The sequence below is a fragment of the Ammospiza caudacuta genome, chromosome 14, assembly GCF_027887145.1.
Source record: "Ammospiza caudacuta isolate bAmmCau1 chromosome 14, bAmmCau1.pri, whole genome shotgun sequence".
Classification (NCBI taxonomy): domain Eukaryota; kingdom Metazoa; phylum Chordata; class Aves; order Passeriformes; family Passerellidae; genus Ammospiza; species Ammospiza caudacuta.
Window position 1 is genome coordinate 3,471,179 of NC_080606.1, and position 24,770 is coordinate 3,495,948.

At 42.7% G+C, this 24,770-nt stretch overlaps 1 protein-coding gene across 1 annotated transcript; it reads right to left on the reverse strand.

Moving 5' to 3' along the window:
* Positions 1-2,221: 2,221 nt before the first annotated feature.
* Positions 2,222-24,152, reverse strand: LOC131564097 (putative bifunctional UDP-N-acetylglucosamine transferase and deubiquitinase ALG13). Its single transcript, XM_058814357.1, has 25 exons — positions 24,132-24,152; positions 23,742-23,990; positions 23,342-23,425; positions 22,566-22,616; positions 21,797-21,843; positions 20,699-20,771; positions 19,284-19,365; positions 18,759-18,939; positions 17,986-18,061; positions 17,174-17,282; positions 15,919-15,983; positions 14,934-15,034; positions 14,212-14,336; positions 13,312-13,546; positions 12,426-12,579; positions 10,336-10,468; positions 10,064-10,099; positions 9,875-9,930; positions 9,194-9,256; positions 8,666-8,837; positions 7,415-7,537; positions 4,303-4,343; positions 3,234-3,417; positions 2,913-3,121; positions 2,222-2,714 (listed from the first exon to the last, which is right to left on the reverse strand). The coding sequence occupies exons 1-25, from the start codon at positions 24,150-24,152 to the stop codon at positions 2,679-2,681; spliced, it is 2,706 nt and encodes a 901-aa protein (XP_058670340.1). The 3' UTR covers positions 2,222-2,678.
* Between the last annotated feature and the right edge of the window lie 618 nt (positions 24,153-24,770).

Genomic DNA, 24,770 nt, shown 5'->3' on the forward strand with positions numbered 1-24,770 from the left:
AAAATCCCCACATTCCAGGATCAAATCTTTGCTTTAAAAAATTTACTATTAGGCAACATGATTCAAGAAGTCCAATAAAAATAAAATTTTAAAACATTGATCTGCAGAAAAAATAATTCCAGATAGAAATCAATACTCATGGATTTTTTCATTCTTCTAACTAAAGATAAAATATGGTTATGGCTTCAAATTGTATTCCAATATCCCCATTCACAGCAATTCTGCTGGGCATAAAAAACCCAGAGCATTGGTCTGGTACCAAACTATAACAGCAATCAAACTAAAATAATCACACTAAAACATGTGCCAGAGAGGTCTGGAAAAGCACCAGGCTGACACTGGGTTCCCCACCAAAGAAAAGACCCTGAGCCCACATTCTGGAACGTGCATAAACCCCAACAAAAACCATCCCAAACCTCTCAAACCAAGCCCAGCCCTCAGTGTAATTTTGATGTGAATTATCCTACAGCCCCTGGAAAGGCTGATCAGCCCCCAACCCAGGGATATTTTTAATCCAGGGATGCTGCAGCCACAGCTGGCAAGCCCCAGCTGAGGTCAGGGCTGGAGCACAAAGTGGGTCAGCTGTGGTTTGGGCAGAGCTGTGGCTTTTTTGGCAGCTGTTTTTCTGTTTCAGAAAAGTGCTGCAGAGCTGTTGTACTGCAACACAGTTCTGGGAAACAGAATTGAAAGACCCCAGCAACCACTTAAATTTCTGTGCCATTCTGAGCTCTTTTGCTGTTAGTAAAGAGGGAGCATTTCCTATCCATGGACAGCATTCACACAGTGCTAACCACTTCCCACAGCTCCTGTTTGCTAGTTCAAAAAGCTGATTTTGAGGCTTAAAAGCCTTGGAAAAAATACATAAAATGGGCCACAGGGGTACTTCCTGTATATCAAATCCATAAATAAGTTAACTGGCCACATATGGCATGTTGCTATATCAATTAAAGTATTTTTCATGTGTATTGAAATGGCCAGTAAGGCCAAAACAGCCATGGCTAATGGTGAATAATCAAGGTCCTAGGTGGGTAAGCAAAACCAAAAAAGTCAGGAGAATTCTAGCAGAATTATCAGCTTTTCTAATTAAAATAAAAAAAGGGTTGACTTCCAGGGACAGACTATACCAGAACACAAAACTCCAACACTGTACTGTGATAATCATGTGTACAGAAAACAGCAAGGCTGTCTCTCAGAGAGGAGGCAGAATTCAGAGCTACAGCCTGAAAGGGGAAGATATTCCAATTCCCTTCAGTGCTTGACAGAAGCTGCTTGGGATATGACAGATGGAACCACACTCCATGACGCCAGCATGGAGACTGTGCTCAGGTAAGTGCCACTTTCAATTCCTTCAAATAAATCACAGCCTTTACTAGTTCCTTTAAGAGGTTTAAGCCAGTGAATGCTATTTCAGAGAAAAAGAAAAAAATCCTCATGGTATTTTCTCCAAAAAACATCTGTGCAAGTCAAGTGCTTCTCCAGAGGCAGAAACACAAAGGGCACCCATTATTTCATAAACAGTTTTGTGTAAATGTTTTGTTTTAAAAACAGCACTGCAGCTCAAAGTCAAATTAGCTATTCAGGGGTCATTTTCATCTCGCTTTGACTTTTTTACCTGGCTGCTCCATTTGGAAAAGTCATTTTTAAATTGCCAAATTAAATGTACAGCAATTAGAAATTGCAGTAGACAAACTAAAAGCTGAGCTTGCAGCCCTGCCCCTACAGAGTTACATTATCAACACCAACAGTGCTGCATGAATTTAAGACAAAAATGTAACAAATCACCTTTTCCTACTGTGGTTTAGCTTCCAGGGTTACTAAAAAGGGATACCAAAGTAAATACAATTTTTTCTCTCTCCCAGTTCTGTGCTTAATCCCCTTTTCACTACCACCTGTTTTACAGAAAGGAAAAAATATTAAAAAAAAAAATCACCAAACAGTAGAATGGGCCAATAGAGCTGATTTAAATTTTGTGTAGAATGCCATTTGAGGGCCAAGCATGTTGTGCCTGAGTTTAGAGGGGGAAAGGTGCAATTACCAGGAATTATTCTGCTTCCATTTCCATGCTGAAAGCTTTTGCTGCCTTCTCACAGAAGGCTAGAACAGCCTTGTCCCACACCAGTGCATTTCTTCACTCCAGGCTGTGGGATAGCTCATTGTCAGGAACATTACCTGCCAGTGATAAATGACCACTCATTTTCAGGTGTTTAATGCTTTTATTTTGTGCTGTCAGTGCAACTTAACCACCACGGCCACCACCGTATGTGCAACAGCTTTCACAAAACAAATCTTACAAATATACAACAGATCAAAACATTATTCTTGCACTTTGCACAGCCATGAAACCTATGCACCACGAAGTCAGACAGAAGAAATACAAATATGTGTTTCAAATATGTGACCACTAGAGAAAGCAGCTTAGTTTTGCAAAATCTGAAAAAAGTCAACTTACTTTAAACATTATTATCCCCCTCTAATGACCCTGTGCCCAGTGTTTACCTGAGTTGTGATGGCAGTGGTTCAGTGCTTCAGCAAGAACCAGGTGTTTAAGTGCTCAGTGCAAGCCCTCAGAGACACACAACCTGTCTTTAGTCACAGCAAGCTTTTTCACATCCTTCCTCTACTCACATCCAAGCTGTTCCCTGCACTACAGTACTTTTCTCCTATGCTTCCCTAATCAACTAAAGCAACATCTTGTCATCTATCAGTAGCAAAACCTAAAGAGAAACACAAAATTTGAACACAGTTTGAGCAAACTGACTCAACCCTCTAAGAGAGGATAACATTTACAAAACAGTATTAACCAGAGCTGGCAAACAAGAAAGGAGAAGCCAAGGAGGAGGCTCCAGCTCCCAGGTTTACATTCCCTGAGGTGCATCAGGAGGTGCAGGGTTAGGGGAGGCCATGTAGCCCACCTGGGGTGGTGCTCCTGAGCTCCCAGCCTTGGCCACAGGTGGGGAATTTCCATGGGGAGGATTTACAGGATGCCAGGTGCCAATGTAGCGGTAGGCAGGAACCACAGAGTCAAAGCCAGGCACAGGCTGCTGGCTGTAGGGGTCTGACACCACTGGGTAATACACTGGCCCATAGGACAGGGGTGGAGGCTCTGTGTTTTGGAAGTTTCCTTAAAAAAAAAAAAAAAAAAACAAAAAGCTCATTCACACACTTCAGCCACACTGATGGCCTTTTTATGCAGGATTTCATGAGTATGAAGGCAGCATTGCTCAAGTACAAACCATTTGCTGATGCCTCCAAGGGGACCTGGTGGACCTCAGCTTGCCCAGCATCAGGGAAGAGCTGGGGCACTGACTGATCCAGGACAGGAGCTGGCTCAGCATAGGCTGGGTAAACTTCCACTGGAGATGGAGGCAGCACTGGCTGCATGTACATCATGGAAGGCCAGCAGCTCTGATGGCAGTACTTGCAGGAAAAGGAAAAACATGGTCACACTCGCCAGCCCTCCCCCAAATCACAGCTACTTTCAGAGCTAAAGTTAGGAAAAAGTGATTTTTTTTTCCTCCCTACCCCTCTTAAGACATATAAACAAAAAAACCCATCAAACCAAGATAGCCTACAAGGAAAGATACCTGCAGCAACAGCCATGCTACCATTGTGTGTGAAGCCTTTACAGACAAAGAAGATTCCCACTTATTAACTTTGCCACATTTTCAGAGATTTTTCCCATTTCTTCAGCTGAAGGAGCTCATGTTGCTCTTTTTACTTCCCTGAGCAGCAGCACTAACACTGCACTTTACAGGTACAGAGAATGCTTCAGCAGAGCAGGTTTCCAGAACACAGAAATGGTGCTAACCAGTCTGAGCTCAGCTGCACAAGCCCTAGGAGACTCCATCCACACATCTCTAAGTGGTCTTTGATTTCTTATCTAAGTACACAAATTCTTCTTAAGAATGGCTCAGATTCTTCCCTTCTCTTCATATGGCTCAGATTCTTCCCTTCTCTTCATAGAAAGAATACTTATCCAACATCAAAATACAAAAAAAAAAAAAAAAAAACCAACAAAAAAACGCCAAAAAACCCAACAAAACCCCAAAAAGTTAACAGTAAAACTAAAAAACCACCACAACCCACAGTAAAACAATTAATATGGTGTACTTCACATTTTGTGGTAGAACTTTACTTCCTGAGCCAGGCTTTAATCTCCACCAAGAAAGTCCATCCACGTTAATAGTCCAGTGCACAAAATGCACATTTAGGACACTTGAAGTTTTGAATACATCAGTAAATTTGTCAGAAAACCCAGCAGTTTTTACAGGCAATTGCTATACTCATTTTAAAAGCACTTACTTGCAATCCCATATTAAAATAATACCGCAAGACCTTTGTATCTGAAATTAAAGACAGGATATTAAAGAGCAGAGGAATATAAACCAAGAAGCAAAAGCAACTTACATTAAGAACATTTTACCTGAAGTTATTCTTACTTAATGAATAACAGTATTTCAGCACTACCTTTTCTTTAAAATATCAAGGGTAACGAAAGTATCTTGAATAGAAATAGTTGTTAAAGTAGTTTTATCTTTTAAATTAAATCCAGTTAGATGTTTGTGCAATGGCAGAGCATTTGTCTGGCCAATTAATTATTTAATACAATGATTACATTAGCTTTAGTTTTGCTTTTTTCATCTTGATTACTCAAGTGATAAAGCAGTTTTTTTACAAAATAATCAAAAAAGTTGTCTAAGCAACTAGGACTTAACACAGAGCTTCTCACCAAGTTTTGCACCCCTCCAACTGTTATATTAAGCTCAGTGGGGGCAGGAATAAGGAATAAATTCCTTCCTCACAAGGGTACTCAGTTCCCTACTGTCTTGCAGAGTCTTTTATTCTCTCTTCCCTGTACTGAATAATTTTTCCCCAGCCAAGTAAGTGACATGCTGAGAAACAGTCCCAGGTGTGTGAAGGGACTTTGAAACCTCTCTCCAAAAGCAACAGGGTTTTGAACTTGGAAACACATTTCCAACTGTCCAAAAGCTGTGAAGCAGCTTTAAATCTTTAAAGTTGACCCACTGAAAGGACCAAAAAAAACCAAAAAAAAAAAAGAGGGTGTGTGTTTAATCCCATGATGGAGTTCTGGAACTGTGCATGAGAAAAATTGATTTCTTAGATTTCAATCCAGATTTGCTTTGAAGAAAAAGCAAGTGACCTATTCCACAGCACAGTCCTTGAGCTCCCAGCTGTATGAAAGCCAAGGGAAAGCAGGGAGACAACTCAAAAGGAACTTCCTAGGGATTCAACTCAGCAACACCTCCAGAGCTCCCATATTCCATCCTCACAAACACCCACCCTGCCCTAGACCAGGCTCCACAGTGCCTCCCTGCCCACCCATCTCCCACACTTCCCCAGCCCTGCTTCTGTGGCACTTTGTGTTGTGCTTTGCTGCAGGAAGGCAAAAGCATCAGCAAAGCAAACCACAATTTTAAAATGCACGTGGATTTATTCCTCTGTTGCTGCTGCCAATTCTCAATTCTTTTACTGCTCAGCCCAATTATCGGGGCAGCAATCCATGCAGCTGTTTCAGGAAATGCTCACAGATCCTTCCTTACTTAGTCCTGGAGGTATTGGTGGTCTGGCTGTAACACTGACCACGGTCAGTGAAATAGTAAAAATAACTCAAAGGCTTACACAAGTGCAAACCTTTTACTATCTAGCTGAAATTCCATCTACATCTGGAAGAAGTTGGATGTTTTTTTAAAAACCCAATTTTGTTCTTCAATTGTTTATGCAAATCTATGCAAAGCAAGCATAACAGCTGAATGAAACAGCTGCTTCCATAGCAGCAATAACAGTACAAAGGAACTGCTGGGAGACTGAAGTGACAAAGTGACACTGGAAACACTGACATCTGTGGAATGATGGAAAAGAAACCAGTACAGTAGGAGACCAGTTTGTGTTTATATTCCTTTTAGATGTCTGGAAATCAAGTCCATCTTCAGTAAAATGTGCTGCTTATGAAGCAACAGCTAAGCCATAAAAAGTTACCTGTTCTGACATGAAAACATAAAGATCACACTGATGCCTGATAAAAATCTCATCTGGTGATAGAGTTTTCACTGTGCTGTTGGGAAGCTCTGGCCAGAACTTAACACTCTGTTTCTGGAACACAGCAATTTCAAGCAGGCTTTTATCAACAGCTCCTTCAAATACAAGGCACCATGCAAGGGCAGGATACTTGAGGTTAATAAACACACTTGCCAAATCCTAAATGCCATTAAAACAAGACACAAGACGCTATGAAAAGTGGAATAAATGCAGATACAACCAATGCTAGAGCCCACAGCAGGATTTCCTCCCAGGTCCAGGACTTCAGTCTACTGACAAGTCCTGCTCCCTATCTATACCAGGCCTGGTGTCTTTAGCAAAGCACACAGAACTCCAGATCAAGCATACCCACATATTTCACCCTGCCCTACTCCAAACCTGCTGGGTTTCTTAACTTAAAGGCCATCCAGATTATACTCCAGCAGTGTAGCATAACAGTACTGCATGTAGCATTTAACAAGCAACCTTTAAAATTCCTACAGCCTGTGCCAAGGACAGGACCAATATGATGTGGACTGACTCAGCTGAAGAGCTCCAGGCAGGGTCTGGAGAGGTTATTAATCCACATCCACTCCAGATTCTTGTCAACACACTTCACACCCCATTCTCCCAAGTGGAGAAAGCCTCAGTTAAAGGGCATTCAACTCCATCTGGAAAGCAGGAGCTCTGATGTCAGCATGGGGTCAGAGTGATGCTACCACAGCAGGGAAGGGAGCCAGAACAGCCAAGATGAACAAATCTTGGGTTTGAGGGCACAGGGGAGGCAGCAGAGCAACTGCAGAGCAGCAGCAGTGTGAAGGCAGCAGGCGTGGGCTCTGCACTCACTGCTCAACATGGACCTGGGACACTGTCCCAGCTGAGGGCAGTGTGTGACACAGCTGCACACCCAAGGAACAAGCTGAGCCCACACTTCAGTGCTGGTTTGTAATATCACAGAATTACAGCTTGGAGCCATAAAGGAAAACAACTAAAATACCCCACTGTGCAACAGCACAACTTATAAACACACAGTTCTTATTTTAACCAGTTGTCAGAAAAGTGGTTACTTGGCCACAAACAAGTATGACACAGGCCAAGCACTCTCTCCCTGGGCTTGCATTTATTTAAGGTGCTGTCTAGAGCTGCAAAAATCACACATTTGAGTTCAGATATAAACTCTCTGTTCCAAACTGGGAATGAAAATGTTTCAGCATAAGTACCTATAATATTATTTCTCATTCCCTGCAAATTGCAGAGAGCCATTTCTTCTCACTATGTATTCTCACTTGGTGTTCTGTTAAGTTTCCAAGGAGAGCACAAGTCAGAAGTGTGCTGGAGAGCAACAGGAGTAAAAATACAAACCGCCATCATTAATTACCTCGAGGCAAATCACTGCCACTGGGATCACAGGAGTAAGCTGGAAGCACAGCACTGGCTTCTCCCACCTCACTCACTGGGGGAAGAGGAGCTGAATAAACTGGGAATGGCACTGAAGAAACTGCTACAATTGGAAGGAAACAAATGTCACCCAAAAGGTTAACTTTGCCATGGTATGTCAAACGAGCAAGGTGTTAACTTACACAACTCAGCATGCACTTTAAAAGGCAAACAGAAGAAATTTTGTAACTAGATAGGAAGGTTTCCCTTAACTGCACTTCTATCTGCAAGATGTATATCCCAGTTAAAGAAAAAAAGTATTTTTCAATTATTTCTTCATATTAGAAGGCAGGCCAGACTTCTCTGTTGTAAGAGAACAACAGCTTTAGGCTAATCACCTAAAGTCCTCAGAAGTGTGACAGTAAACCCACAAAAACAAGGGAAGGCTTGAGACGTATCAGAACAAAAATCTTCTGGATAGACAACTGTTAAATATCCTTTTAGGTAGCCCACACCTCTAACACAGCAGCAGGTTGGCACCAGTGAGCAGACAGCTTTGAGAACCATGCTGACTAAACTCTCATGCAGAGTAGGAGCAGAAAAAAAAACCCAAGAAAAGTGAGACAGAACTGAGCAGAATGGAAGGTGGAGATGTCTTAGATGCTAAATGAAAAGTTACAGAAGACAGGAAAAGTGCTCTCTGTAAGAAGGAAAACAATTTTTTCCTAACTGCCATTTTCTAAGAGCAAAGCAAATAGAGGACCTAAGGTGGAGAGTGCACCCTGTGCACCCACAAACCTGATCTCCCTGCACAGAGGAAACTAAGGGTCACAAAAATAAACTGGAACACCCTGGGCAGTGACTCTCCTGGAAGTGATGGTGTTCTAGAGGCTTGCTACCTCAGCTCAAGAGGAAAATTAGCTGTAGGAAAGGGGAGGTGAAAGCAGTCACACTGAACTTCTGCCTTCTGAAAAGAATTTTCTAGCAAACACTTGGCATTAATGGTTAAAAGGTGGCAAGGGGGGGAACCCAAAGCACAGAACTCCAATTCCCACAAAAATTTAGGGGCAACAGCCCCTTCAAAACAAGAAGCCAGCAGCCAAGTTACAGCTATGTAATCTTAAACCAAAGCAAGTGACACTTTTTTTTTAAAGCCTTTTAACACTTGTTTTGGGTGGGGGGAGAAAGGGAGGGGAAAATGTAACTGAAAACTTGGAAATCCAAGTCCACAGCTGCAGTCTGTACACTCTACCTGGCCTCCCCACAGAAAAGGGAGATACTATGACAGGCTGCACTGCTGTTTGTGGGGGAGCTGCTGTAATGACACTGGCTGGAGTGGAGGCAGCAGAATTTGAAGAGAGACCTGTAGCCGGAGCAGTATAAACATCTGTGGAGGTGGAAACTGTTGCAGAGTTCACCAACACCTGGAAAAGAGTCAAGAGTATTCAACAGTCTGCCTCTGCAACTGGCTTTGACAAAGACTATGAAAATACCACACACTTCAAAAATTCTCACTTCACACAAATCCATCTTGTAAATCCTAGCTGTAAAGGCACTAACTATCCAAACTCTGAAAAAATTGGCTTGAAAATACCAGTTTAGAGTTGCAAACACCTGCAAGGCATCTTCTGCTTTGCTTGTATTTAGAGGGAATTGCATTCTCTGCTGCCAGAGGCTGTGAGGGGTCCCCAGAAAGTGTCACAGTCCAAGCAGAGTGGTCACCTCCTTGCAGGGCCACCACAGTGCAGTGTGAGATACAGTTCAGAGTACCAGACACTACCTTCTGGGGATAGCTGTAGGAAGCCACTTCATCTGGAGGTGACACCGAGACTGGCCCTTCTTCCTGAAGGGATTCCAAAGCACAGCATGGTCCATTTCAGTGGCAAAGAAGCCACAAGGCACACACACCACACCCCTAGTTTTTATTTTTAAGTTTATGGACTATACACCCAGAGTGTCTTTTGTAGTTCCACTAAACACAGTTCTATTCTGGCATGTTCAGGACTGCTTTCACACCCACTGTGGAGCAGCAGGTGACTAAAGATTTAGTTTCAAATAAAAAAAAAAAATTAAGTTCCAAGATAAGTTCTATTACAGATGAGATCTCTCCAGTCTCACAGAGGAGGGCTAAGTTTAACTGGAATGTAACCTGAAGGGTTGCCTGATAAAAGCAAGTGCTGTCTGGAGCAGAGAAAGAAAAGTAAACAGCACTCAAATACACATTCCCTCTTTGCAGAGGGAAAGGTGGAAAATCATTAATGCATCCAGGGCAATTCACACTGTACCTGCAGACTCAGATAAAAACCTCACCATTCACAGAGGAAAAGGATGGTGAATATAGAAAGGAATGCTGATTTCATTTCTTTTTTAAGTGTCTAACCTACTGTGCATCCAAGGACAGTTTCCATGAATGCCACACACCTCAAAGATCTCAAATCTGAACAGTCTGAGTAAAACTTACCAAGTTTGCTGCAGGTTCTGGTGAACTAAACACGGTTGCAGTTTCACAGTTGGGATCTGGGGAACATAAGCAAAATTAATTGAAAAGAGCTGCACTAAATCTAATCCTTCAGAAACATATAAAGAGCTCATAATTGAGTGTATTACATTCACCAAATGTTCTATCAGTAAAAACTAAACTTTTACTTACCTGAAGATACATAGATATATTCCTCATGAAATTTCCCTACAAGGGAAAGAGAACAGGAAGTTTTGATTCAGGGGCAAAAAAAAAAGGGAAGGCAAAAAAGCTCAAGCCCGGAGTTACTGCAATTATCCTTCAGTGCATCTATAAATAACCTGCTTTCAGTATCATCTCATTTTGTCAATGTGCTTTTCATTGTCAAAAGCAGGTTCCTTACATCTCCTAAAAGATACAATCTCTCAAACATTTTTTTGTCTATTAATCCTTCAAGAACTCACCGTTTTCACTTGCTTCTTCCTCTTCCTCTAAGGCACTCAGAGTCTGCTTGTTGGATGGAACAGAGTTTGGACCTCTCCTTGCTACCCAAAATGCCCCTGGACCATGGACAATGGGAGCATGGCTACTGTGGCTCTGAAAAGCAAAGACAGAAGCACACATTTAGAAATAATTTAGAACCTTTCCATGCTCTGTAGACAGACACACAGAACCAGGCTGGCAGACCCAGCTTGCTGCAACCAAAGCTTACTAAAAGCATCATCTGTATGTCCATTCTAATGCAACAAACATTTCTTTCCTTCTCCTCCTGTTCTGCCTTGCACACTTAAGGCAGTTCAGAAGCTTTACCACTGTCCCATGCAGGCAGTCAAGCTGCTCTCTCCCAGAACTCAGCCAGCTTTTTCCCAAGCTCTAACAAAGCTGCAAAGGAGGGAGCAGATCCCAGGCAAGGCTGCATTAGTGCATTCCTCATTCCAGAGCATTCCCCCCACAGCAGCAGTAGATCAGCTCATCCAAACACTGATCACCATGGAGAAAGGTCATCTTTAGTCCCAACCAGTGGAACCAGAAGGTGGCTGCTGGCATAGACAGCACTGTCTGCACTAGGCTGATGCACATGTGCAACCCTGACTATTTCAGAGAGCAGCACACCCCAAGGCCACCCACAGCACTCCTTCAGTTTTTTACAGGCCCTTTGCTGCTGCACTGAAATAAATCCTTGGCTGCACCCCAGTTTAAAAAATCAGTTCTCTGAAGGAGGAATGTAGGGTTGAGATGCTTAAGTAAAATAAGCTGATTCACTCTTGTGGTGGCTAAGGTGACACTCAAAACTCTCCTCAGAAGCCACTGGTGACTACAAGATCGATAAAGTGCTCAGAGAGGCTTGAAAGATTTCCAAGGTTGAAGCAGAGATGGTAAATCAGAAGATTCTCCCACCAGGCCTCTGGCAGCATGGCAGAGTCCTCTGTGAGATGCATCTTTCCCCAGGAAATGTCACATTCCTTTACTAAACAAGACAAGGAAGAGACAGAGAAAAAGCTTTGGCATTGACAATAACAAAGTCACTGAATGAACATGAAAACCTATTCATTAGGAGCTACAGGCAAGTCTAGCAAAGGGGGAGAAAAAGCCACTGAGCTGTATTGATTTCATGTTGGAAAAAAGAAATTGCAGGATAATGTGTCCTTCTTCTTCCTTGGCACTCTTGGAGGAAAAATCAGAGCAAAGATTACAGATCTAGTACATCAGAGCAAAGAAAAAATGACTGGTACTGAAACAGCCCTAAGCATATTCTCTCTTCCTCATTTAAATATGAGTCTAACAATAGTTCACTGCATCAACACAGCAAAAAAATTCAAACATACCAGGTTGGTTGTGGTTTTTTTAATCTGTTTTCCTATTCAGATACCCAAGTATAAATTGATTTTTTTTTAGCACTCCCAGCTTTGGACTGGGTTTAGACTACAAATAACAAAAAAAAAAGGCATTTTAAAGTTTAAGAATACACTTGGCCACTTTATCTACAACTCAACAGAAAGATTGCTTTAAGAAAAGTCTAGGTTTGCAATTTTTCCTTGTTTTGGTAGCAGAAGAAACTGTGTCAGGAGCAACACATTAATCCAAGACATCACAACTACAAATTCATAGGGAAAAACACCCAGGCTATCACTATCCAGTTTCTGAATCTTGCTCCCCAAATGATAAATTATAGTGTGGCAAACAAGTGAAAAGCTTTCTCCCACAATGTTTAGAGCTAGACAGATATGCACAGGAGGAAAATAGTTTGTTTTCAAACTGCAACATAAAGGAGAAACATGATTATGCTTATGAAAATATGCTTAAAAGAAAACAAGCATTGCTACTGAGGATACAAAGAAGGGAATATCTAGAAAAACTGAAGTTTCAAGCAGGTTTTACAGGAACTAGACTAATTTCAGTCTTCCATTGTCAAAAATGCATTCACTGATAAACCGCACTCCAAGAATACCTAAATAAACATGTGATAATTCTTAACCAAAACAACATGCTGTATAGTTTCCCACTCCTCCTCTCTCTTTGAGAGGCTTCAGCTTACCCTTTGTTCATAACTCACAGGCAGAGCAGGAAAAGCAGTGTCATCTCCTTCGATTTCACAGAAGGTGACAGTTTCCTCTGGCCCCTGGGGCTCCTCGGCGGCCCCTGGCACGAAGCCGTACTGGCACTCCTTGTTCGGGCACGGCAGCGGGCGGCGGCTGCGGCTGTACGAGCTGGGGAGCAAGAGAGGGCTGAGCGGTCACCACCACCTGCACTTCCACCTGCCTTTGGCTGCTCACTTTGAACCCAGCTCCTTCTGCAGAGCCACCAAAAAACCTGCTTTTCACACTCTGCTGCAAACAGGCAATTCATGCCCCAGCATCCTGGCAGAGCAATTTTTGGTGGAAGAGGTTTGTTGTCACTCACCAGGACAAGCTGTCATAACTCTGACAGCCTCTCTCCCCTGGGCTGGGGTAGAATGCTATCTGAGGGCCAAGCTGGTATCTTGCCTCTCAGTTGCTCACAAGACTGATTTTGTGTCTTTTTATCCTCCCTGTAGTTAGTACAGCGCCCTTTATTTTGGTTGCTGTTTTGAAGAAATATTTGAGACTCCTGGGCCAGCTCAGTAACATGGGACTGGCTGGGAGCAGCCTGTGCTATCAGGGGTTTGTGACAATATTCTGATGCAGTTTAAGCTTTTCTAGAGCTTCCCTTGTTCTCTCTCCAGGTGATATATATATACACCCATGTCTACAAAACCCATACACACCCATGTCTACAAACCACGTACATACCCATGTCTACAAACCAGGCAGATCCCCTGAGTTTAAAGGGGAAAAGGTGCAACTACCAGAAGTGCCTCTCAGCTGTAGTTTTACCAGAATAGCACAAACTCCCTCCCAGCCAGTGTGCAGCAAGAGTGAACAGGAAACAAGTGGCCAGCTCATGTTTTTAAAGGTTCCTACCTGGGCATGCCGGAGTCGCGGTGCTGTCGGGGAGGGTTCTGCTGGTGATAGGGTTTGTAGGGTGCCATGGCTGCAGCTCCCTGGGAGCAGTGGATGGGAGGGAAGCGCCCTGAGGGAGCACTGTGCTGCAGCCTGGGGGGCAGCACTGGCTGGCCCCTGCTGTAAGCCACAGTCATGAACACTTCCTTCCCACGGACCTTCTTGAGCATCCTCTTCCGTGTTTTCATATCCATTTCTGCAGTTTCCATGAGACAGAAAAGATTTACACCTTAAACCCGAGCTATGGCCTCAAATGATAAAGTGAAGAAGAACCCATAGAGAAGAAAGCCAGAGGCATGTTCCAGAAAAAAGTACATTGTAAATATGGACACTACAGACATTTCTTTAAAAGAATCAAGCAGGAATTCATGATACAAGCATCTGACATGGGAACACCTTCCCAGATTCAGCTGATCCAACCAGTACTCAGTGTTAAAATCTATGCAGGCTGTGTTTATTTATAAAAGTAAAAAAACCTCACAATTCCTCCTCCAAATTAAATTGAACCCATATTTAAGTGGGTTCCTGGTCCATCTATGCATCTCTGCTAATGCCAGGTCAGACAAGCTCTCTGGTTCACTGACATGTGTTTTTAGATTGTTCTCAAGTAGCAAATTTTTCTGGGCAATTTTGAGCAATACCAAATTTACTCTGTATTTCAACAGATTTGCTCTATTGAAAAGTTAAATTCATCCCTGTCTGAAAGATAGCTTTCTATAAAAACCCTACAAGTGACCAAGTTTTACATCACAGGGTGAATTGAGTCCATTCCAATATCCAAAGACTGCTACAGTTACAGCTCCCATGAGCAACTCCCCTGCTTCCCCAGGGAAGAAATGTTTCTGGAAGCATTGTACAAACCTATTCCTGAGAAGTGTCCACCTGTTACTTTCTGATAAGCTCCTCTTCTGTTGTGAGCCATATTCCAAGCGAGGACAGGAGCCACTTGTGACACTGGCTTTAAGTTTGCCAAAGGAACTGTGTGCCTGCAGGAAGGACACCCATGTTAGCAGTGCCCCAGGGATACACTCTGCACAATAACATAAGCTGAAGCAACACCAAGACAGAGGAAATAGCTTGTGAAAATAAATAATCTGCTTCTCTGGCACATTACTGCTACTTGTTTAATAAGGAAAGACAAGCTAGGCTTTAGGTTAAACAATATTTTAGTTTAATCACTATTATTTCCTGGGTCAAGTCTCTCTCCCCAGCCTGCATCTGTGTGCCTCCAGAGGTACACCTAAAAGCAGGGTACAACACAGAATTTTTGCAGGATGTTGTCAATCCCAGCTTTGGAGGAGGGTGAATGATTCAACAGCAAGGGGGAGAAAGTGATTAGATTCACCAGAAGTGCCAATTATTTTGTTGCTTGGGTACAGCATAAAAACTCCAGAGAAACCCAACAGAGGAGGGCAATTTGCTCTCTGTGAATTAAGCCCAAGCTGTAAAGATCACTTTTACTTTCCAGTGAAGGAAAAGCAGCAAGGTTTCACATAAAGCATTACAATAATGATTTTGGTCATTAGAAAAAAAAGAAAGCCCTCAACCATAAAGAGTTTAAACTCAAAGTCATCACTGCTTACTTTTCTGCCAGCTCCTCAACAAATACAGTCAAAGTGTTGCTATCCTGTCCAACTTCCTGGATGTGAGCATTGTAATACTTCTCTCCTGGTTCCAGACGCACCTGGAGGGAGAATAAGGAAGGCTCTAAAAAACTTGAACTGCATCAGGATATTGCCCACAAACCACTAACACAAAAGGCTGCTCCCAGCCAGTCCCACGTTACTGAGCTGGCCCAGGAGTCTCAAATATTTCTTCAAAACAGCAACCAAAATAAAGAGCAGTGTACTAACTCTAGGGAGGATAAAAATGACAAAATCAGTCTTGTGAGCAACTGAGAGGCAAGATACCAGCTCCCTAACTTATTTTTATCCCCTGTGCCCAGCAGATAAGTGCCAAGGAAGACTGCTGCTTAAGAACTTAAGGAAAACAGAAGATAAAGTAAGAAAAGGAAAGCTCAGCTCAGTAAGAAACAAATCACTGAGTGAATAATTAGCACTACCTTAAAGATTGATAAAAAAAAATGGGCCCTCACTACATACAACATCAGGATACAAAGAAAACAGACTTTCCTTTCAGCATCTCCTGTCCAGATCATTCTACTCCTCCCTTTTTAGCTCTTCCTTTTTTATTTTATAAAAATATTTTGCTACTTCACTTTTGAGAAACATAAGACTATCCAGAATTGTTGCTTAGCCCAAGTGAAAAACCTAAAGACAACTACATCAAAAGCACCCCCTGTGTGCATTTTGAGCTCTGCCTGGAACTTCCACACTCAGAGAATGTGGATGACTGGTTTACATTGAATCCCCAAACTGATTTTCCATCAGACTACCGAGTTTAAAGGTAGATTTCAGAAAGAAATTTCATTTAAAAGAACACCTACAGGGAAGAGAATTAGAAAAGCGTTAGAGAATTCTATGAAGTCAAATGACTTCATTGTTTATCACAGTCCATTTAAAGTAGTTTTAACAGCTGATCAGAAGTGAATCTCCTTTGAGTACTGACCTGACACTTATCTCCTAAGTAGTACTGTCTCCCAGCAAACACCATGTAGTCAGTTTTTTGAAGCTCTAAAAAGAAATGAATAAATAAATGGGGCGAAAACAGCCTTTCAGCTACTGTTCTTTCTTCACATATCCTAAAATACTTCATGACAGCAGCCAACTACAATTTATAGGCCAATTGAGTTAAATACTTCCTGTGCATACCTGAATATTCCCCATAGTAACAGTGGAGTAACTCTAGGTGTTCTTACAATAGACCATAACCAGGCTAAGTCACCAGCAACAGCCAGATAATGCAGCAAGCAGCACTGCTACAACACTGCAGCTCCTGTGGTGGCACAGAGCTAATCCTGCATTTAATATAAATCCTGGAATTAAAAATGTTGGACATCTCTTATCTTGCCAGAGTCCCAGTGGCACTTGGCAAACATGAAATGTCATCCAGGAAAAGCTAACATTGCCTAAAGTCCCCTTGCTGTTAGATTTCAGCTTTTTTTACCTCTGTTCCTTGCCTGGCTTTTCTGCACGTCAGTATTCTACACAGATAATTGGTTACCACACTCTGTTCCAAGAATTTTAATGATCCTCATTACTGATTACTCCGTGGTGAAATGCTGGAGTTCTTCAGCATGCAAAGCACTTTGGGTCAGACATCAAGCATCACTTAAAAACTTCTCTTTCTTGATAACTTCTTGCTTTACAGATCAGCCACAGTGAATGCCAAAAAGCAGCCAACCTTTCCCAAGCCACAAGAACCACAAAATCTCTGCAGAATGTTCAAGCCCAGGAGGGCTAGGAGGCAGGAGAAAAACTCATCTGACAGATCTCAATGCTATATTTGAGATATTCATTATTATACAATTCTGAGGCCAAAATCATGCTCTAAAAAGAAGTCTCTGCACACATGCTCTAACAAAAAACTCTCACATTTGAACACTTTCCAATACAACAGAATGGCAACAGAGTTCTGTGCTCTGCTGTGAATCCTCCTATTTCCTGTGTACAGTCAATGAGCAGCAGAGATCAGATTTTTAGCAACCTTGTACCATTATACAGTATCCAAAGCTGGGTATTTTGTGCTTTGAATGGCAGACAGGACACCAAGAGCATGTCCTACCTACAGCTGTCTGCTGGGCTCACCCCTGCCCTTCACATTTCAGCTGTGAAGAATCAGGTGACAGGACTCAAGATTCATAAATTTAATGCTAACCCTACTACAGGAAGAGCTTTTTGACTTTTTGCTTTCCAAAAGATACCTTTTCTACTGTCCAGCCAAACATCAAACTCCACATTTCGATAGATGGTAGAGTCCAGTGCCTTTAGCACTTTATAAGGAACAGGCATCTTTGGAGGATTTTCTGGAGGCTAAAAACAGAATTGGAATGGAGCATTAACAAGTGCATTTCATGTGCTCAGCACAGTCTCTACTCTGCCAGCATCTGTGCACCATTTAAAAAAGTACAGATGCTATTTTCCAAAATTTTCACTTCCACTGTATTTCCCCAAAAACTAAAACTCAAAGAGTATGAAAACAGATTCAGGCACTCAGGTGCTGAGCAAACTGACTCTGGAAAGCAGAACACACTCAAGAGTAACACTTGGCATTGTTCTGTACTCAAAATGAATCAAAGGAAGCTAACCAGATCAATGATGCCACAGCTTCAAAAGTAAGTGAGCATTTCAGTTATTACATCTGAAAACTCTGCACAATTTCCAGAAGTATTCTGAAGCAATTTATACTACAGTCAAGACAAAAGTGAACTAATTTAAACCATATTCTGGGAAAAACAAATCAGGAAACATCTGCTAAGCTCCATCTTTTGGGGGAAATAAAAATCAACTAGAGAAGGACTAGAGAATTTCAGAAAGTAAAAGAGCCATTTCCGGTTTAAGAGAATCTCAAGGGCAAAACCAAAAGACAAGTAGATGGAAGAAATAAACCACCTACTAACCAAAAATACATTTTTAGAAAGTGGTAAAGAGGATTTAGCCCTAACAAAGGTAACACCATACAACAGGAGAAAACCCCCAAAAGCAAACCAGAAGGATTTTTCCTGAAGTGCCAAACCTTTTGTTCTTCAATGCCTTGTTTGAACTTGGTTTCCTGTGGATTGTCAGCATCATTGCCTTCCCAGTCGTCCAGTCTAAAAAATTGAAAATAAGATTACAAAAGCTACAACACACAATTTCCAGCCAGGATTAATATCACCAACTGTTCAGACAACCTGAAAAAGCACCATGGTGCCATCAAGTGGCACATTTTGCCTTAAACACCAGCAAGGTGCAATGCAGTGCAGGACCAGCCTTTTCCAAGCTTTAAAAACATGACCTTTGCTTGTTCCAATACCCACCCCTAATGAGGGCTTGCATTAGGAAAGGATGGAGGTGATCCCACTGACAGAATTCTTGCACTGTCAAGGACAAAAAGACACTGTGCCAGGTACCATCAAACCAATGCTGTCTGCAAGCATTCAGAGGCAGCTCTCAAGCCTTTCAGAGCTATGGAGGCTTAGAAGAATAAGTCTCTCATTAAAAAAATAATTTAAAAAGCTCTAATGAATAAGGAGCAATTTTGCTTACAAATAAGCTGTCATTTTACAGAGTAACACACAACTATAGAACAGCCTGCAGCAGAGGACAGTCAATTATGTGGCAATTCCCAACTCCAAGAAAAGCACACTCTCTTCAATGATATACCTGAGCTTTGTGTTTGTGTCATAACATAGGAAGAGTTAATACTCCATAAAAATCCATAGAAACTTGGAAAAGTTGTCTTCTGCAAGGTTTTTAAGGTGGTTTTTTTTGCTTTCCTCTTACCAGATCCCCTTCCCAAAATACTACCTCTTTTCTGATGGATTTCGGGGCACTTTTTCATGGAGACAACCAAAGTTTGCATCCTCACTTCCTACAGGAGCACTGTTTCTGTTCTTCTTGGATCCACTTCGAAACACCTCAACTGCAGACCTTAATTCTTCCTCATCCATGCCAAACACATCTTTGTAGAGGATCTCATATAATACAGCTGAACAAACCAACACAAAGCTCGACAATATGAGATCCATAAGAACTCCTGCAGTTTAAGGCAGGCAGATCTTCAGATATTATCTACTGTTAAAGGGCTGTACTGACATAAAATGCAGTTAAGGACAGGATCATAAAGTAACTTAGTTGGGAATAAGGGACCTCTGGAAGTCATTTAGTTCAAAAACTCACTTAACAGGTAAAAAAAATGAGTCTATGCATAAAAATATACCAGAAGTGAGCTTCCATCTCTCTTCTCCCCACCCCTGAAAACTAAACAAACCCTGCCTCTAAACATATGAAAACACACAATTCTCTTTCACAGAAAAATGATTTCAAGTTTACCCTGGCAAATGGCAGCATTTTCCTGAAATTGTTTTGTATACACAGAGTCATAATGGCCGTTACCGGAACAACACAGTAAAATCTGGGAAAATTAAAAAAACAAAGTTTTAAGGCTGGAATGATGTAATCCCATCAATTATGATGAATTCAGTAATTTCTGATATCCTTTTATTCTACAGTTGACACCAACTCACCAAGAGAACAGTAAATATTCTCAATATAAACATGAAAAAACTGAGCTTTTTTTGAGCTTTACCATCAGCTCAAAACTGAAATTTAGGTAAAGTCTCTATGTAACTTTGTATCATACAAAGAAAAAAACCCATCTGTACATCCTGCTGTATTGAACATGAAACAGGAATTTGTTTCCAACACCACCAATTGCTCAGGAGGTAAAATAAATACAACCCATTGCATGCAGCACCCTGAGACACACTATCCCAAGTGTCAAAGGCACATTTCATCCTTCTCTGCCTGTAAGATTAGAAGAGCATTTACTTCTCTAGCCCTTAAAAACTTGCTTTTTAGAAGCAGAAGAGATGCTTTCTACATCACAGGCATTGACACATCATGTAAACATGTGCCACCAAACTTCTTGGCACACAACCACAGCCAACTGCAATGGGCAGGAACCCTGAGGCAGCACGCTGCCAGCGAGGATGCTGCCCAGAAAACCAGCTCCCAGAAGGAGCCCAGATGCCAGGACTCTTCATTCTGGGTGCTCTGTGGATTCTGCCAACACAAGCTCTCCTCTTGTGGCGAGGAGGAGCAACACCAGAAGGAGCTGCTGCCCAAACTCAACAGTGTAATGCCAGACAGCTGCCAACACTTAATGAGACTTCTGGTGGGAAAGCCTTGAGCACTTAGGCCATGCTGTTTGATTTTTAAACTCAGTTCATTTTGGAATTAAATTAAGCTACACAGCAAACTGTGTAGATGAAGAAAGAAGCACAGGTAATGAAGACAGCAATGCTCGTCAACAGATCAGTAACAGCTGCAGCAGCACAGGTTCAGAGCAGATGAACCACCTTTGCAAATCTAGCAGCCCACACTGAAATCCATGCCACAGGAGCTTCACTGGCATCATGCCTGAAGTAGCCACATAATTATGCACCCACATCTACACAGCTCCAGAGGGGTCAGATGCAAGGTAATACACAGTATTTGTCTTTATGCTCCTTCCTTTGGCTCCTACTACTATCAGCAGTTCTGATGTACATAAGCTGTTCCAATAACTCTCACTCTGAACTGGGATCAGTTTGTAGGTCACAAAAATCAATCAATTTATTACAATCATCCCTTCCCATTAACTTCCCCTTCTCAGGGAAAAAATTAGACAACCCATCCAGCTTTAGTGAAAGTAAAGAAATGGACTGGCAGGGGAACAGCAGGAAATTTCCCTCGCTTCTACTGACCTTGTCTTCAAAGCCATTGTCTGTAGCACGTGCGGGTGCCTTCCCGGGGTACCGGTACACTATGAAGTCTCGCCTAGGTAGGCAGAGGGAAAACAAGACTTGCAAGAGCACACTCTCAGTAAACCATCTTATAAGGAAGTTTCCAGGGAGCAGTTTAGAGCTGTTGGTTTACAGAAAAACCAAGCAAAGCACTTTCCCTGATAAATGAATGCTACCATAAAGGAACAGCCATATGAGCAAACCTATCTTGAGGGGGAAACAAAAATTATCTGTGAAAGGCCATGATGCTTACTCATAGATTAAGTCAAGTACTTACACCGACAGAAGGGTGTTCTAGTCAGTCTAAGTGATTTAGGCACCCTGCAAAAGGACTAGAACCTCAGTGCAGGGAGCTAGTAATTCCTGCTTTACTGTTCTTACTAGTCACTTAATTCCTGTTCTTACTATTCAGTCTTAAGTGACTTAGGCACCCTGCAAAAGGACTAGAACCTCAGTGCAGGGAGCTAGTGATTCCTGCCAAACTTCTGTTGCTCCTTTAGTACTGGGACAGAGTGAGCCTGCAAAAGGAGGCTTTTATCTCCCACCACTAGAGAGCCAGACTGCCTTTTACAATTGGCATCATTTAATTAGCTTAATTCAGCGAGACAGCAGCACCTGCACAGTTCTGTGTTACCTCTGAAATAAATAGCAGTGTTTACACACCAGGTAGGGCAGGTACTCCTCACTGCTGGAGCTTTCAAGAACACCTACACAAGTTTTTAGCCATGCTTGTAACTACCACACAGTGTTTGCACTGCACACAGCTCCTCAGTTCTGCCCATTTTCCAGTCTTCAGCCACTAGAAGCAAACACCTGACATTCAAGTTAATACCAGCAAAATGATAGCAAACAAGCATCGCTGGAAACTGACCCTGCCCTCAACCCCCATTAGAACGGGGCTGTGATAGCACCATTTACACGTCAGTTAAGTTTTTTAGAGAAGCATTTTTCATCCTGTTTCATACCTTCACCTCTCAGTGGCAAACACACAAAGTTTTGGAGCCAGAATCCCCACACCAAAAGGCAAAACAAAGTAAACCTTAAGAAAGGGGTACGTACTTGTACATCATTGATAAGGCACTTATTTCCAGCTGGCCAGCACTTTCCTAGGCAATATGATGAGATTATGTGAGATAGCAGAAGAATCTAAACATCAACAACTATATTCTACATTTCTGTAGTATTAGAATTTTGTACTATTAAAACATCTGTTCAAAAGCATCAGTTTGTTAAAGCAATAATGCACTGAAAGTTGAGTTACAAGGATTTGGGGGAGAGTGAGGTAAAAGGAGTCTGCTACATGGGGTGGCCACAATTACCAAAATTTTTAAGACTGAGCTGCTCCAACACATCACTTTAGATATTATTTTTTTAAACCCACATTTGTTTCAGAAACTGCTGCACTCACCAAAGTTACTGGTTAAAGACTAAAGAAATAGAAGTCTGAACAGTAAAGGAGGAAGCAGGGAATTGTAAAGCCTGACAGACATTTCATTTAAGGTGTACTCCACATATTTAGTTTTTTTTCTTCTTAAAGAGTTTCAGTTAGGAATAAGCTTTTTATGGTCCAGCCTGCAGAGACTGGACTGCTCCTTTGCACCCATAAAAATTCCCTACTAAAACTGGTATTGTTTATACATGTACACTTTATTCACATTTATCAGTACAAACCCTTAGTATTACTTATGTAATTGATTCCCCAAGATCTGGGTCTATCTATAAAAAACCCTCAAATTCAAATAATCACATTTCAAACAACTATCTAAACACCTTCCTGTTCTAGTTTCTTCAGATTTAAGTCTCTTAATAAGTCTAAAATCAGGCTTACCTTTGGATCTCCTAGTCGTTCTAGGTATTTCTCAAATGAGCCTTCCACATACTTAAAAAAAAAAAAAACCAAAGAAGAAAACAGATATAAAAACTTAAGCAGTTAGAAAGCAAAGTTAAAATTAAACCTAAAGACTACTTAACAACTACCAGCTGTTGTTTTGGAAGGGGCAAGGCACATAGAACATAGGAATGATTTGAGGTATCAATGTGAGAATACCAAGAGATTCTAAAAAAATATTAAGGATATGAGTCCAAGTAGCATTCAAGTTCCTTCTAGATTAAATGAAGCACTTCAATGTGATTAGAGGGAAAACAATGAAAAACCCCAAAACACCTCAAAACCCTCCAACACCACAATGCACACACACAAACTGCCACGGACAAAACCAACCAAAAATCATATCTCAAAACTCCATGACTTTATGTAATTATTCCAGAATTTCCCACCATCTTTTGATATGACTTTCTAGCTCCAGAAACCTACGCATTTCCCACCTACTAAATTCTGCAATGGTCACTCCACAGGCAATATACTACACAAATAACTTGCCCCATTCACTACTAAGTGGTTTCAGAAACTTCAGAACCAAAGGCAAGTAAAACTTGTGTAACTGCAACTCAACATAAAGAAGCAGTCACTCTGTCATTTCCCCTGTCTTTCAAGCATCAAGTGCGCCAAACCATCGTGTTCTCGGTGCTAAACCAGTGACCCCCTCCCACAGCACTTCCAAACCGCACGCACCCAGCTCAGACACAAAACTCGGGGTTACTTACGGATTCAAACCTCGACTGGTGCTGCCTCATATACGAGACACAAGCTTTCCTAACTTCTGCGTGATGAATTTGAGATGAAAACAGCTGGGGAAATAACGGTAACAAAGAGATAACGTCAATAGTTTAACCCACGCCTCGCGTTAGGCATGAATCCTCCAGTCTAACGCCACCACAACAGGAGGCGGTGCAGAGGCTGGGGACACCTGGGGACACCTGAAGCTGAGGGGAGCCCAAGCGCCCGGAGCCGCTCGCACCCATCCCCACACACATTCCCAGCCATCCCTGTGCCACCTCCTCGCTCTGGGCTCACGGCCGGGTCTCCAGGAGCTCTCTGGGGGCACCCCCGGCCCGCCCCGGGCCTGAGGCGCCCCGGCTGCCCCCAGCCCGGCCGGCTGCGCACCTGCTCGGAGACGGCTCGGAAGAGGCAGGAGGCGTCCTTGGCCGTCATCTTGCGGTACAGCCCCAGGCTGCCCAGGTACTCGTCCATGGCCACCTCGCTGAAGGACTTCTGCCCGAAGTACTTCTTGGAGCCTTTGTGCATCTTCCCGGCCGGGGCGGCTGAGGCGGGCGCGGAGACGCGGGCGAGGCGCGAGGCGCCGGGCGCGCGGCCGCCGCTAATAAGGCACCGGTAATGAGGCACCGCGCCCACCTGCGGGACGGACAGCCCGGCCCGGCCCCTCGGATCCCGCTGGGGTTATTTTAGGCTGGTTTAGGGTAGTTTTTAGAGTGCCTGGTGCCCGGCGTGGGTGCGCATCCCAAGCCCCTGGGAAGCGGTTCGTCCCGTACCTGCCTTGGCTGAGCTCAATTTCATGGCTCGGCTGCGGGGAACCAGCGCGGACGTCGCCCCGGTGGTTGTCCAGGATTCCTCCAGCTGCCGAGCTGGAGGCGAGTTGCTAGCAGTGGGTTTGAAATAACTCCGTAGAAATCGTTAAGGGAGTGAAGAATCTTAGTGGGTCCTAATCAAATATCTGGGGCAAACTTTGGGGGATTGGCAAAACTGAGCCTTGCACAGCTGTGCGGCCTGATTTATTCCACCTGTGGCCCTTTGTGCTTGATTTGAATGCTTCTATGTACATTTAACTTCCTCATGAAAATTGTACTTAGACATCCAATGGGCCAATTCAGGAGTTTCATCTTCTTGTTTTAAACAACAAAAGCAACCGCCCCCCCCCCCCCCCCAATAATGTCTTTGTGGGAAGGGCAATTAGCACCAATTATGCACTTCTAAAGTTCTAGAGCATTAGAAACCTAAGAACCTGCATGGAGGTTTTAAAGTCCAAACCCGCTTTGGTTTTCAAAATATTTACTTGAAGAAATCGATGTAACACATCATTGCCAAATTCGATACTCTAAATGGGAAGCTCTGATCAGCATCAAAGAATCCCAGAAAGGCTTGGGTTTGCAGGGACCCTAAAGTTCTGGTTTCAAC

Coding starts and splice junctions, on each gene's coding strand:
- LOC131564097 (XM_058814357.1), bottom strand. CDS start 24,152: ATGAAATTGAGCTCAGCCAAG. Junction 18,940..19,283: donor AAATGCTGCCATTTGCCAGG/GTAAACTTGAAA, acceptor TGGTTTGTTCAG/CTGTATTATATGAGATCCTC. Junction 7,538..8,665: donor CTTTTCTGTGGGGAGGCCAG/GTAGAGTGTACA, acceptor TTCCAATTGTAG/CAGTTTCTTCAGTGCCATTC.